The sequence below is a fragment of the Rhinolophus hipposideros genome (assembly GCF_964194185.1).
Source record: "Rhinolophus hipposideros genome assembly, chromosome: 17".
Lineage (NCBI taxonomy): Eukaryota > Metazoa > Chordata > Mammalia > Chiroptera > Rhinolophidae > Rhinolophus > Rhinolophus hipposideros.
In genome coordinates, this window is record NC_138063.1 from 19,729,750 (window position 1) to 19,744,436 (window position 14,687).

The following is a 14,687-nucleotide window of genomic DNA, read 5'->3' on the forward strand; positions in this document are numbered from 1 at the left end:
TACCTGGAGTCAGTACAGACCCCACGTAGGTTAGGGGCTCAGTGCCACAAGACTGCCCTCACTTCAGATGCCAGTCACATTCGTGGGTCCCCAGGTCACTCATGCCTCTCTGTCCAATGTGGCTACAAATCAGGGGTTCCCACCACAACTCCCTCAGGTTCAATAATCTGTGAGAACAGCTCACAGAGTTCAAGAAAGCCCTTTACTTACTATTACTGGTTTCTGATAAAGGATACAAGTCAGGAACAGCCAAATGGAAGAGCTGCATAGGACAGGGTGTGTGGGAGGTGACACGGAGCTCCCATGCCCTCAGGCACCTCACTCTCCCAGCGTCTTGGTGTGTTCACCAACCGGAACCTCTGAACCTCATCATTTAAGTTTTTATGGCAGTTTCGTTACTTAGGTGCAGTTGATTAAATCATTCGCCACTGGTGGTGAACTCAATTTCCAGGCCCTCCCCTTTCCGGGGGCCAGTGTGGGGCTGAAAGCGCCAACCCCCTAATCACAAGGTTGGCAGCCAGCCCCCCTCCTCCAGGAGTCACAGCCTTTGCAGAAACTCAGGTGGTGGAAAGAAGCTTATTTTGAATAACAAAAGTTGCTTCTCTTAGGAAATTCTGAGGGCTTTGGGAGTTCTGTGCTGGAAACCAGGGACTAAGCCACCAAGTATCAAAACAGAGGATGTTCTGGCACACCTGTCACCCGGGAAATTACAAAAGGGTTTTAGGAGCTCTGTGCCAGAAACTAAGGCCAGAGACCAAATACGTATTTCTTACCATATCACATATATCTTACCTACCTGACACAGTTTCAGTTAAAATGCGGCCAGCGCAATAAAACCACTTTGAAAAAAATAATCAAGACTTTCATGGAGCGGTGCAAGTTCAGGCAGGGATGTCCCAGTGTGTGTGGTGATGGCCCCGTGGGAGGTGGAGAGGTGGAGAGTGGAATACCTCTTGTCCGAGGGCTCTAGGGCTCGGACCAGAAAGGGGGCATTGGAGCAGCCCCACTCCCTTGTCCTCCCAGAGAATGTAATGGAGAATTTACCCATTTTGCCAGGGTCAGTCAGTCTGGTCCCACTTACTTATAGGACCGCACATAACTGAGAACAGCTGCATAGTCCAGGAGAATAGCCCTGAATCACACCGGAGCCTTTCTGTAACGCTAGGGCCACACTGATGGTCTAAGAAAAGGGTGCTCTGTAGGGTTTTCCTTCTTGAATTATCTATTAGACTTACTTTCCTCATGTGGCATTTAAAACATCGAAAACCTTCCACGGGGCAGGAGTCTCTTGCTGTGATAAATGCCCATGACTAGAACCTTCTCTGCCATTCTTCAGCCTGCCTTTCCTCAGAGAGGCTGAGCCCCAGGGGAGGAAAAGGAGCTCCAGGGTGAGTTAGGCTATTGAGGCATCAGCCCCACCCATAGTTGTAGAACTGGTAAGGTGGTCTAGCCTGGTAGTTCTACAAGGGTGGTGGTCCTGAGACCAGCATCGCTGGGAATATGCTAGAAATGCACATTCTCAGGCCTCAGCCCAGATCTGCTGTTCTAGTCTCTCCACGAAGCAGTGCCTCAGGACTCCCGTTAAAAGCAGCTCGACACCTCCTCCATGCAGCTGCCTGGTGAGGGAGTGCCGTCTGTTCCCGCAGGCCACATCTTCACGGCCCAGCCTGCAGCCTGCCTCAGAGACGGCTCCATAAGAGTCCAAAGATCCCCCAACTCGGTAACCGCCCCACTCTGCTTCTGCTGGTTGGATTCTGTGTTACGAGACCTGCTTGTCCCTCTGCTGTCTCTGGTGCAACCTGACTTAACCTGTGGGACTTGTCGCAGACACTGGCCTGGGGACCTCTGGGTTGAAGGGAAGACCAGCATCAGGGAGACTGGCTGGGGTGCTTCTCACTTAATGGCCCCAGACCATCAGGGAAATGGGGCTTTTTTGGCAAAATCCAACCAGCCTATGGTTAGTGAGCCCCTTCTGTGTGTCTGGCTGAATGCTTTTGAGGGACACACAGGGTTGGGAAGTGTACCCTGCCTGAGCAGGTAAGCCAAAGACCTAAGCAGATGATTTTGCACACCTGGTAGCATGGTTGTCTTCTCCAGCCTGATCCTGACCAAATTGGATTTGAAAAACCTGCCCACAAGTACGTGAGTGAGATGAGGCTACACTGGGAGGACCCCTTGATGAGTAGTGATTTTTGTTGAAACTCTGGATTCCCCCTACCAGAATTTTAGAAATTCCGAGCCTTCTGTAATGCGTAAAGTAACCCCAGCTCAGGAGCAGAAGCACATCTTTTGGGTACTGGGCTCAAGGCTGAGGGGTGCTGCCTGTCGGGGTGAGATCAGGTGGAAGGGTCCTTGGGCCGGTCGCACCTGGGAAAGCATCAAGGAGGCCTGAATTAGGGTGGAGGGGCTGGAAGGTGGGAGTCCTGGGTTCCAGTCCTGGCTCAGCCTGACTCACTGGGAGCTTTCTCGGCTCCATCCTCAGCATCCTCATTCGGAAAATAAAGAGATTATGCCAGATGGTCTCCTAATTCTCTGACCCTACAGCTCTGTAACTAATGTACAATCAATGCCTGCCCACTTATCCACATTTTGGGAGTTTCTTTGGGGAATTTTGAATCTCTTCTTTCCCAGGGCCTTGCCAGCAATATATGTGTGATTATCAGACTTTAAATATTCTGAATGTATCTCAAACACGAAGTTATTTTATCCAGAAGAATTTAAATACATTCCAAAATTGAGTTTCAGTGGTACTTTTGATTCTGAACCCAGGTAGTTTTTCCTCCCCTGGCATTGATAGTTGGTGGCTTTCTATGTGACCAAAACAAGAGTGGTATGTTCTCTCAAACATTAGCCCACGTGATGCTCCTTGGCTAACAGGGCTCTCTAGATGAATAAGTTTAGGCAATTCTGCGTTCCATATTCTCTCTTGGAAAGTCACAAAGTACATTAATGTGTTAAGATTCTAGGAAGTCCTGTGTTGAAAGCATGTTATTAAAGTTAACCTGGAGTTTCTATGAGGAAGGGCTTCACTGGCCAAATATGCTTAGAAATATGGACAGTCCTACCACAAGATGGCCTCAGGGTTTTTCTTTTGAAAATTAATTTGGGGAAGGTATTCTATAATGTTGTAAAGATTTTGTTGGGTATCCGATGGACATGCGTCCTATTTGGGAGACCACCTCAGGGATACTGTGGATACCTGATCATGGCATTGTACATCAGAAGCTAAACATTAATGAATGCCAACTATAATTTTATATATATAATGTGATGGTTCAGTGTGAGGTCGGAGGGATAGTGGATGGGGGGAGGGGGGTTCACAGTATGAGGGATATAAATGATGAACGTCTAAGTATTACCTTGTTTTGTACACCTGAAACTAATAAATAAATTAATTAATAAAAAAAATAAAATAAAATAAAATAAAATAAAATTATCTACCCAAAAATGTGAAAACATTTAAAAAAAAAAAAAAAGAAAAAAAGAAATATGGACAGTCCTGAATCACTTTGGGGAATGCTACAGTAGAGGCATTGTGTCACGCCAGCCAGTGAGTCAGGGTGGTGGATTCGAATCCAGAACCCACTTTGGCTGCTGGCTGATTCCATCAGAATTTTTGCCATGTTTTCCATCGTTAAAATGGGAAGGTTGCTCTTAGCTTCCTGGGAGGACGGGCCAGGTTGGTTGAGGAAGGTGAAGGAGGAGGCAGCTCCCATGGGGAGAGTGTCCTGGGTCCAGGGAGTAATGGAGTGTGGCACTTGGACTATCTTCCAGAGGCAAGAGCTGGAGTCAGAGAACAAGAAGCTGAAGAATGACCTGAACGAACTGAGGAAAGCTGTGGCCGACCAAGCCACCCAGAACAACTCTACCCACAGCTCCCCAGACAGCTACAGCCTCCTGCTGAACCAGCTCAAGCTGGCCAATGAGGAGCTCGAGGTTCGCAAAGAGGAGGTGCTCATCCTGAGGACACAGATCGTCAGCGCTGACCAGCGCCGACTTGCTGGCAAGGGCACGGTAACAAGATGGCGGCTGCAGTTGGGCTTGTGGCGGGGGTGGGTGACACTAGGTAACAGATTGGGGGTTTTTCATACATATCTTTATTCGTGAGGGTCTTAAACTTAAAAGAGCAGAGTCTTTTGTGCTCGGGTCTCCTCTAAAGGCAGAGCCAGGTACTTGCTGCCCTCTCAGCATGACCTTTCATGGGAGACTTTGCTGGAAGTTTCTAGAATCTTCTGAAATTACTGAATATGAACATGTTCAAAAGGAACAAGGCACAGAATTAGAGATGAGGGCCATAGCCTGAGCAGCCCCCTCAGCCTGGTTCTTCACCTCATGCCTTGCCCCTTGCTATTTACTTTGTTTCTAAAGTAGAGAAAGTCTTCCCAGGGTGGCAAGCCCAGCTTAACATTTGTTCCTAATGTTTTCATCTTCCAGGACAGGTTGTGGAGTGGGAGGGAGGGGACAGAGGTCCCGTGGTCACTCTGGGCTTGGACCCTGGAGCAGCTTGGGTTTGGGGGTGATGGTGGCAGGAATGAGTGTGGGGGATTCAAAACTGAATCAGATTTTCATCATGTTCTCTGGATTTGGGGTGCTTTCTCCTCCGGGAGAAAGCCATCTTAGCCCAACCACTCCACACTCGGTGCCTTTCACAGCCAGGCCTTGTTGTTCTATGACTTCCAGCGTGACCGTTAAAAAGTCCCATTCCTGCCTGGGTTTAACTGCTGTTATCTGAGATAGTCTTTTCCCGAAGGATCGTTTTTATTCCTCTGTCTATATAAAAAGTCATTTTATGGCAATTGTATAACCAAAGTGATTTATTTTTTTTAATCTTGGTCCTTCCAGGAGCCAAACATTGATGCCAGAACAAGTTGGCCTAACAGCGAAAAGCACGTAGACCAGGAAGACGCCATTGAGGCCTATCACGGGGTCTGCCAGACAAACAGGTAAGTCCTACCTCCCAGGTACCATACCTGGAGGAGGTGCTGGCACAGGGGCCCTGCCCAACCCGGTCTGTGAAGGCCGCTCCTCAGCCGCCGACCGTGCACTCAGCATCAGGGTCGTGCCTGTTGTAAGAGATACACGGAAGGAGCAGTGAGTCCCATGCCCTTAGGAACCCGCTGGTGGCTTCAGCAAGACTCCAGTAACACACGTGCAGCCTCCAGAACCCAGACACTCCGAAGAGCATTCGGAGCTCCCCGGGAAGTTTGACAGGAGGCCGAGGAAAGGGAAAGGCTGGCTGAGAGTGGCTCTTCTCATTGAGAGGGACATTGGCACAAAAGGCCCAGCTACTCAGGAGGAAAGGCCTGCTCCAGCTGTTTGCTGCACCCTAGTGGGGGGATGGGGGGCAGGGGGACACGTTACACAGTGGTGGCCCTACTGCCCATCATGTGAGAGAGGGAGCCCGGCAGAGGTTGGGTGGGAGAATTTGAGCATTACCATATTGGCTAGAATGAGATTGCCCTGGATTTAACCAACCACCTCTGGTCCCTCCTCAAGGAGGAGCTACCCAGGGTTAAGGCAAAAGAGTGACTGTCTGAGGGTGGCAGCAGAGCCCCCCTGCATGTGGGACAGAGCAGAGACCCCAAGGGAGAATGGCGGAGCACTTACGAAGGTGCACACGAGCCCAGTTGCTCACAACCTATTGAGTAACTACTATATAACCACTCAGTACCTCACTTTCCTCCTCTGCGATCTGGGGACAATTATAGCAGCGCCTCCTATGGGGACTGAGAAGATGAGGTGAGTTCGTCTGCGTAAAGCATGTAGAACAGAGCCTGCGTGTGAGGAGCACACGAAAAATGTTAGTGTTGTTGTCGCCGTTGTTCCCTTTGCCTCCTTGTGCCGGAGTGGGCACCTGTGAAAACGGAGCTGGCCTTGTGCCTGGCTACCTTTCTCAGCCTCAACTCACGGATTGTTGAACAATCACTTAGCATTGACAGTTGCTGAAAACAGCAAGTGCTTCCAGAAAACGTCAGTAGGTGGCACTGGGAGTGAGACAGGAAGTTGTGTCACAGAATCTTAGTGTTCTGATTGCTAGAGCTTCTCATCTGTGTTCTGATTTCTAGATCTTATAATCTAGCCCCTCTTTCTGCAGATGGGGAAACTGAGGCCCAGAAGGGTTGAGCTGCTCAGGGCCATAGCTGGCCTGTAACTGAGTCAAGGTAGAACCCAGAAGGCCTGACTTTTGGGCTGGGCTGCCTCCAGCCCACTGACTGTGTTGGTAATCAGAAGGCCCCCAGGAGGAAACTAAATTTATCTCAACAGAGATGTAATTCTTTTCCCTAAAGAGGTGAGAGAAGAAAATGAGAGTGAATCTCAGTGCTAAAACTGGAGTCAAGATTTAGTCATATCAAATGATCTTGGGTGAAGATAAGAAATGAGACAAATAAACAAAAAGAGCACAGGTGATATTTAAATTAAAGAGAGAGAGAGAGAGACAGAGAGAGAGAGAGAGGAAGGAAGAAACAGGCATGCTTGGCCCTGACAAGCCAGTGTGTATATCTTTCTAATCTTCAGAACCATCACTGTGACCAGCTCCCTTTTTCTTCATCCAAATGGCCATCAGGGATCCAGTCCCAAATATAGGTTTTCCAGGGGCTGCTTAATACCCTGGATTTGTCTTCCTTTGCAGCAATGATGATGGTGAAGAAATAAAAATAGCTTATCTGATGTCTTAAAATAATTCCATTCCCAGCAAGCCCAGGGTATGAATAGGGAACTAATAACCTGTGAAACCAGTGAAGCGCAGAGAGGAGCCACTGCCTCCTGGAGGGGATGGGGCAGCCAGAAGAACCAGTTCCCCAGCGCCTGTCACCCCTGGAAGTCACACTCTCTCCCAATTCGGTGAATCCCAGCAGTGAGTGAGGACAGCCATGGGCAGGCTGGGGCCCCCTGGCCAGGGCATCCTGTTACAAGCAGGGCCGCCCCTGCGACAGAGGTGCTTTGAACACAGAGTTACTTTTCCTGTCCTACTGTTTTCCTGGTTTAAGGATAAATTGTATTACACATGGGTGATCTGCCGGGAGGTGGCACGAACTTACCCACATACACGGAGTTTGGCTTAGATTTCTGGAGGGATTCGAAACACTCCCCCATGCCCAATCGCAGCCTCTCTAGGAGCCCATGGTCCCCAAGACCAAAGCTTTTTTCACTTGGTAACTCTCATAGTATATAGAGTTTTGTTTTGATCTTTACAAATGTGTCTTTTCCATTGTTTCCCAATTTGGAAAGAGAAGCCAGTGGGGAAGGCCCACTCCTGGAATAGCCACAGGGATATGTGTAGCTCTTCTGCTTCCAAAAAGATCTCTCATTTCACATCTTGGGAACTAAAAGAAACCAACATCACTACTGCTGTTTTCTGTACGGCAAAACTGAAGTGAAGAGAGGGCTGGCCCTTGCCCCTCGTAGAGATAGGCTGCTGCAGACAAAGGTGGGTGTTTGGAGCATGTCCTCTCAGGGCAGTCAGGGTGAACGTGGGCGAGGAGTGGGGAAGTGGGCTAGGAGAGCACAGGTTCTGGCTGCTCTGAGGCAGGCCTCACCTCTAGGCAGGCACTCAAGGTTGCAGAGCTAGGTAGGGGCCGGAGGGTAGCCAGGGCTCAAGTCAGTCTCCAGGAACAGTATCTTCCTTCAGCCACTGGCTGTTTCCACCCAAACCTTGCCAAGTGTATAGAGTCCAAAGTGACACATTATTGAACCTTTCCTCGTGTCTCTGGAAACCTTGCAGGCCCTCTCCACCCAGGTCCCAGGAAACAACAGGAGGCCATCGATACAAAGATTGGCTTTTCTGCTGCCACCTGCACTTGGGCAGGAAAACCTGGGATGGTTACTCACCCCTAGTGGACCTGCCTGGGACAGTGGACACCTGGTTTAACCAGGAAGGGGTGTGTGCAGCTTGGACTTGGCGGCCAAATGCCCCAGCTGCTGCAGGGTGTCGTGCTCGGAATGGCAAAGCAGGGAGAAGAGCCCGATTCTGCTCAGCTTCTCTCACAGGCCCTCTCCTGAACTGCTCCTCGCTAAACACCCTCAGCTTTCTTCTAGAAGGTGATCGTTCCCTTACGTTTCCCCCAAATTCTGTTGGGCCTGAGCCATCAGCACAATTTCTGCCTGCTGTACGTCAGTGGCATAACCACACTTATCCACCAACAACTCACTGCCTGTCATCTCAAATGCCTTCTCTTCTTCATGGCGTGGGGTTGCCACATCCCATTTCTCGGAGGTCCCAGGAAATCTCCTGGGCAGTTGGGTAGAAAGTGCGGGTGTAAACTAAAGAAACGAGAACAACCATGGAGCACAAAGTGGTGGTTTTGGAAATAGAAAACAGACCAACTCCCAGCTGGCGGGAACCTCGCCTGTTTCTGTCCACAGACAAGCAGGTCCTTAAGCTGGGCAGAGGGGTGGTTGCTGAGTCCTAATTTTCGGTCTCGTAAATGCTATCCCAGGCCTTTCCTGGTGCATGACCTTTACAGTTAACAAGGCTATATAATTAAAGATCTAGAAGAAACCTCTCAGATAATTCAGCTGAGCGCTTTCACTTTACACATGACCCAGGGCCTGTGGGTAGGAGATTAGCCTCGGCCACCAGCTTGTTAGCCGCAGAACTCGGAGTTGCCTTCCAGACGCCGGGCTCTCCAGCGCTGCCTTGCTGCCTCCTGCAGACAGAGACTCGACCTGCTGCTTATTCATGTGTGTGTCTGCGGCCTCTTTGGGAAAGGGGCTCAGCACAGTGGCGTCTACACAGGAGGTTCTCCGTGAATCTTTGTTCATTTATTAATTGACTTAACATTTAACATTCCTGTGAGCCACGTTGTTTGCGGGTCTTCCTGCTCGTGCCACCAGGTGGCGCTCCCTCCCCGGCCTTTGCCCCCTAATGGTGTGCGTGGAGGGGGCGGGAGGAGCTCCTGTGTGGATTTGCTGCTCTTTCATCTGGGAAGAAAGGATGGACCTGGAGTTGGTTGAGTGGTTTTTAATTTACTCGTGGGTCTGAGTTCCCTAGCACTGTGCTGGGGTGATTGGGCTGCACAGTCTTCTTATCTCTGTGCATAATGCCTGGCGTTTACAGAGTTAAGAACTCTGTGTCCCTGTGAGGCTGGCGAGGCCAGGGCTAATGCTACCTCACTGTGTAGCCCACGCGCCTCCCTGGAGAGTGAGTGTTAGCACCGGAGTGTCGTGGCGGCAGCCACAGGAGTGCGGTGACGCTGTGAGAGAGACCCAGCACTCTCCTCGGGGCCTGGAGGGCCAGCCCGTGTGAGGCAGGGAAGGGACATCACCTGGGTTCTAAGCCAAGTGTCAGTCAGGGGAGAAGTCTCCACGTGTGGAAAATGAGATGGTTAGTGTAAAGTCTCCCGGTGCACCATTCAGCAACGGTGCAGTCACTTTCCTGGCCCTGCCCAACAATGGCTGTTACCGAGCCTGGAATTCCTCCCAGGGAGCCAGCCATTGGGTTAAAGTACTAGCTCCTCAGAGGCCCCACCTAGTTAAGTGTAAGTGTTAACCCCTGAGAACGGAAAGGGGCCAGGCTGTCAGCTCCTCTTAACACAGCCCAGGTCACTTCTGGGTTTGCCAGGAACAATGGAGTGCACAGGACAGCGAAGTGCTGAGCACAGGAGGGGACAGCGAAAGGTCACCAACCAAAGGTGGCACCTGGGGAGGCCAGGCCTGGCTGAGGCCTCTGGACATTGCGGGGGGGGGTCCCTAGTAGGTGCGGCGCCCAGGATAAACCCGTTGGCAGTAACCCCCCCACTGCCTGGCTGGAGGGAGAAGGACAGCAAGCAGTGGGTCCCGGGAACAGAAGCCATAGAGCAACCCCGAGAAGTATGCTCACCACTACCTCCCACTCCCCTCCTTTCCGTCAGACCCCGTGTGAGCAACTGCAGGCCCTTCTTCACGAGGCGGAGCTGGGGAGATGTAATGGTCGCGCCACACCCTGGGCCTCACACACAGCCTGACAGCAGCAGGAGTTAGGAAGAGGTCACTGATTCTGATAGCAGGCCATGTGGCTGCACTCCTGCTCCAAGATTACTGCCAAGAAAGCTGGGATCCAACCAGTAGGAGGTTCCCCAGGAACAGCCAGGGAGTAGGGGGTGGAGGGCAGAATCCTGGCCGGGTGTGCCTGCCCCTCACCACCCAATCCCGCTGGCCTTTGAGTGTCTCTTGTGCTGAGGGGGGTGAGGGGGGGAACATAGTTAAAGGTGCATGTGACATGCACCGCACCTCCGGGAGCTGGCGTCGGGTCAACTCTGGGCAACTGGAAAGGGCAAAAGAATTCGCAAGTGGAAGGCATCTGGCCTTCTGTCCAAGTGGAGTCATGCAACCCAGTCCCTAGGTCGAGGGGACAAAGTTTTTATTAGCTGTTTCTTTTTGCAAGACTGCAGCGAGGGCTGGACTTGAGATGAGTTAATACTTTTGTGCCCTTGAGAAGTGACAGAAAAGAGGTGCCCATAAGAAAGTAGGCAAAATCTATAGTCTCCTTCCTTCTCACTGAGCCGGACATCCCCAGGTGCCGCGCTGCTGCTCTGCGGACGCAGCACCCCGGGAGGCCGCCCTCGCAGCCCTGTACTGTGAATGCCTGCGTGGTATCTTCAGGTCCCACTATGCAGGGTCCTCTCCACCCTGCCCTGTGTGCATCTCTCCTGGTCTCCCTTTCCTTTTCCGAAGAATCACTCTGGTAGAGGGAAGGACGCCGTGTGAGAAGCTGTGAGTGCGGGACTCAGCCCGTGCCCCATGCCACTGCTGCTCATAGAACTAACTACCCAATCAAGTGCCACCCTGAGCTGTCTCTGTGGCCACATTTTCTGGCCTGTGATTAGCGAGCCCCCACGTGAGCGTGCATGGCAGTCACTGGAACCTGGGAGACTAGGGGGAGAGATGATGTTTGCAAGCAGCCAGTGCTGGCGACAGGAGAGAAAGGAGGGGAACCGGGACTTCCTGAACCTTCCCTTTTCTCGTTTCCAAACCTGGGCTAGAATCGCCTCATGTTCCTGGGTTCTCTGCCTGCCTGTCTCTTTCCTCTACACTGGATGCCCTGTGTTTCTGTCCTTTATTTTTAGCAAGACTGAGGATTGGGGTTATTTGAATGAAGATGGAGAACTCGGCTTGGCCTACCAAGGCTTAAAGCAAGTTGCCAGGTCAAATACATGCCTTTCTTCCTGTGTCTGCTTTGTCTGTTCTGCCTGCTCATGTCTGCGCTTCATTGTTTTTCAGCTGGGATGGATTCAAGTGCACAGGGCACAGTTCATGGAGGGGTACAGGGGGTGGGGGCAGGCCCACAGCCAGGCTGGGTGCACGAGGTCAGGGAGGCTGCTTGTTTGGCTCAAGGCGGTAGCACCTGGCTCTGGGCTCAAATACATGACCCCACCCCGATGAGTGAGGGAACGTCTGTCTCCATTTCCTCACCGGTGGCATGTGGATCAGAACAGACCCTGCCTCAGCAGGTCATTCTAAGGGGTACGGTTACAACAGGCAAAGCGCTTTGCACGTGCCTGGCATGTAGTAAACACAGAATAAATATGAGCTGCTACTTCTATTGTTATGATGGCTGCTATTCAGTAAGATCAGGTTCTTGTCCACCTAGAAGTTTGTTTTATTAGAGGGGGGTCCATATGTGAAACCAGGTCATTCCTCATGGCTATCAGCAGATTAGATGTGGTTGAAGACATAAGTAAACGAATGCATTAGTAAAACAAAGCACAGGCCTGCCTCAGGAGATGTGGCTTCCAGAACCACTTCTGCCAGCAGCTGTGGCCTCAGACTCTCAGTGTTCTTACCTGTAGGGTGAGGTGGCTAGCCTGATGTTTGGGCAGAGGTTCTCGGACCTTGTACAGAACCCTGTGCTAAGGTACCCACTACAGTCTCCATGGAGAGTAAGAAAGATGTGAGCGTCACTCAGATCAGGAGCTGATCCTTGGGGCAGAGCCCCCAGGCCCCAAGTGTTTCCATTCTACTTCTCTCGTTAAACTTGGAACTACTGGTGACTACTTTTAGTGTAGTCAAGATTGGATGTTATCCAAATAGTGTATGTTCTCTGAAATGCTGACTTTATTTCCAAATTATTCTCCCACAGTCCTCGCGTTATTGCTTTGCTAGTGCTGCCTGTGATGAGTGCATGCGTCAGTCATTCCTCCATCATTTCTTCAGTTGTGTTACTTTGTGGAGAAGCCACTGGAAGCTAAACCTTGCTGACCGAGCAATGGAAAATGTGGTTACTTCCATCTGGGAGCTGACAATGTAGATTTCCCCTCTCTCTTGCTTCCTCCTGTCTTGTGACAATTATCTCCCAAACCGCAAAAACATGATAACCTCTTCACCTCCCTGCCTCTGGGGCAGCCAGGGGGTCCAACAGTTGTCTCTTGGGTACCTCAAGGTTCCTAATTCTATGCACAGCTCTGGTCACAATCTTTACATGCATCCCAGGAAGAGACAGGCCCGGGGCTAGGGAGTGAATTTTCCCCACGTGGACCATGTCAGGAAGCCTTGATGGTACCTTTCATCCAGCACCTCCTACCTGTCTTTCACGTGAGGTTTACTGGATGAGGAAGTTTGTTCAAGTAATCCAGTCCAAGAAGATAGCACCATAGTGGTGTTACTATTTAACTTCCTAAAAGCGAGGCCACTTAGGAACCTTCATTAAGGTCTTGCCTTCTAGTACCGTGTTTCCCCGAAAATAAGACCTAACCGGAAAATAAGCCCTAGCATGATTTTTCAGGATGACATCCCCTGAACATAAGCCATAATGCATCTTTTGGAGCAAAAATTCATATAAGACTCAGTCTTATTTCCGGGGAAACACGGTGTGATGGAACAGGTGCTTTCCCAGATTTGCCCAGGTATCTGGCACCCCTGGAGGTGCGGCCTTCAGACTCCCCAGCCTTCTCCAGATCTTCTCTAGGTCTCACTGCTTCTTGTCATGACACCACTTGACCTGAAACCTTCCCCTAAATCATTTGCAGATAGTCTTCGTTTCTGTTTTGACTGGGGGAGGAAATGTGTATATGAAGTGGGGGTGACAGTGGTAAAGCTACATAAATAGAAAGGAAGGAGGCTGATGGTTTGCCTTTTAAAACCTGCAGAGAGTCGACTCTAGGGAAAATATGCAAACAATTAGTTCAGTTTAACCAATTTTGTCTTAGATTCTTGGGAGCTTTGGGGTAAATGTGGACGCCTTTATTTAGAAGATACTATGAGAAATATATTTCTGCTGATGACATTTTGCCACGGAGACAATTTTTCAATCCCAAACCAACAGACTGTGCTCAAGAATGAAGAACAAGAGAATGAGGGGTGTCAAGAAAAAGGCCCACTAGCAGGGGTGCCATGTTTGGCCCCGGTTTCCCATGCTCCGAGAGGGCAGGCTGGCCTGCTTGCCTGGTGAGCCGCACAGGTCTGGCCCCCTCGGCATCCATCCCGTTGGGTTCATGCAATTTCTGCTGCCGCTGTTGCTGTTGCTGTGTGCTTGGCTTCTCCCCTGTTGCGTGTCCTTCTGGGGTTTCCCCCGTGGGAGCCCTTACCCGAGCCTTGCTCTCCTCTCCCTGGTGCAGGCTGCTGGAGGCTCAGCTGCAAGCCCAGAGCCGAGAGCATGAGGAGGAGGTGGAGCAGCTGAAGGCCCAGGTGGAGACCCTGAAGGAAGAGCTGGACAAGCAGCAGCAGACCTTCTGCCAGACGCTGCTGCTCTCCCCGGAGGCCCAGGTGGAGTTCGGTGTCCAGCAGGAGATATCGCGGCTGACCAATGAGAACCTGGTGAGTAGCCATGCCACGTGGATCCCAGCTCCGGAAGTCACGTTCTGGAAGAAAATGGGACCAGGGATGGCCATTAACCAAATGGACAAGGTTCATGTCCTTGGCTCTGTAGCAGGGACAGGGAGTCTAGAAACCTCCAGTCAGCAAGGGTTTGTGGCAATATGTTCGTCATCTATTACAGTATGGGGAACCAACTTCCCCAAAACTTAGCAGCTGGAGACGACTGTCACATTGTGTGGTCCGGAATGTGGCAGGGCTCAGAGGGCACGGCCGTCTCTGCTCCACGGAGGCTGGCTGGGCCCGGAGGGTCCGAGTCGCCTCAGTCACATGTCTAGGGCCTCAGAGCTGGCTGCTGTCCGGAGGATCGTCTCTCTCCACACGCGCACTCATCATTCACTGGTCTGCCCTGAGCTGCTCTGCATGGCAGCTGACTTTGGAGAGGATCAAGGCAGGAGCTGAGCGGCCGCTTCAGACCCAGTCCCACAACGGGCACAGGGTCACTTCTGCCACCTCTGTTGATCAAATCACATGGGTAAGGCAGATTTAGTGGGGGGTAGACTCCTCTTGCTAGGAGGAGTCATGGAGGAATTGTTGGTGGCTCTCCTTAGGGACAGTCACCAAAGGAGACCTGGCAGCTGCCAGAGAAATAGAAGGCATTCTGCCCTCAGTTTACAGGTTAGTAGGGGAAGCAGCACACGTGAAAAAGAAGAGAAAGAAGATCGTGTTTCTGAACACGATTCTACATGGGATTAACAAGGGTTACAGAAAAAGAATTGTGGGGGAGGCTGGAGCTGAGGCAGACGGCAGAAAGGGGTGTCCGCCATGTAGACGGGCAGAGAGGAGGAGGCAGAGGAGGAACGTGGGCACAGGCACCAGGGCAGGAGTGGGGGTCGGGGGTGACACAGGAAGGCCAGTGGCTCTCTGGACCGGGGTGCACCGGGCGGGAGCAGCGGCGA

General features: G+C 51.3%; 1 protein-coding gene across 4 annotated transcripts in view; it reads left to right on the top strand.

Annotated features, from left to right (window-relative positions):
• MYO5B (myosin VB) overlaps positions 1 to 14,687 on the top strand; it is a 310,561-nt gene that overhangs the window by 273,709 nt on the left and 22,165 nt on the right. For 2 of the 4 annotated variants that reach the window (XM_081079087.1, XM_081079090.1), the window contains exons 28-31: positions 3,775 to 4,014; positions 4,843 to 4,943; positions 11,046 to 11,123; positions 13,533 to 13,731. In XM_081079087.1, coding sequence (XP_080935213.1) covers positions 3,775 to 4,014; positions 4,843 to 4,943; positions 11,046 to 11,123; positions 13,533 to 13,731 — 618 coding nt within the window. The remainder of the gene's footprint in view (positions 1 to 3,774; positions 4,015 to 4,842; positions 4,944 to 11,045; positions 11,124 to 13,532; positions 13,732 to 14,687) is intronic. The other 2 variants (XM_081079088.1, XM_081079089.1) reach the window with 1 other exon arrangement.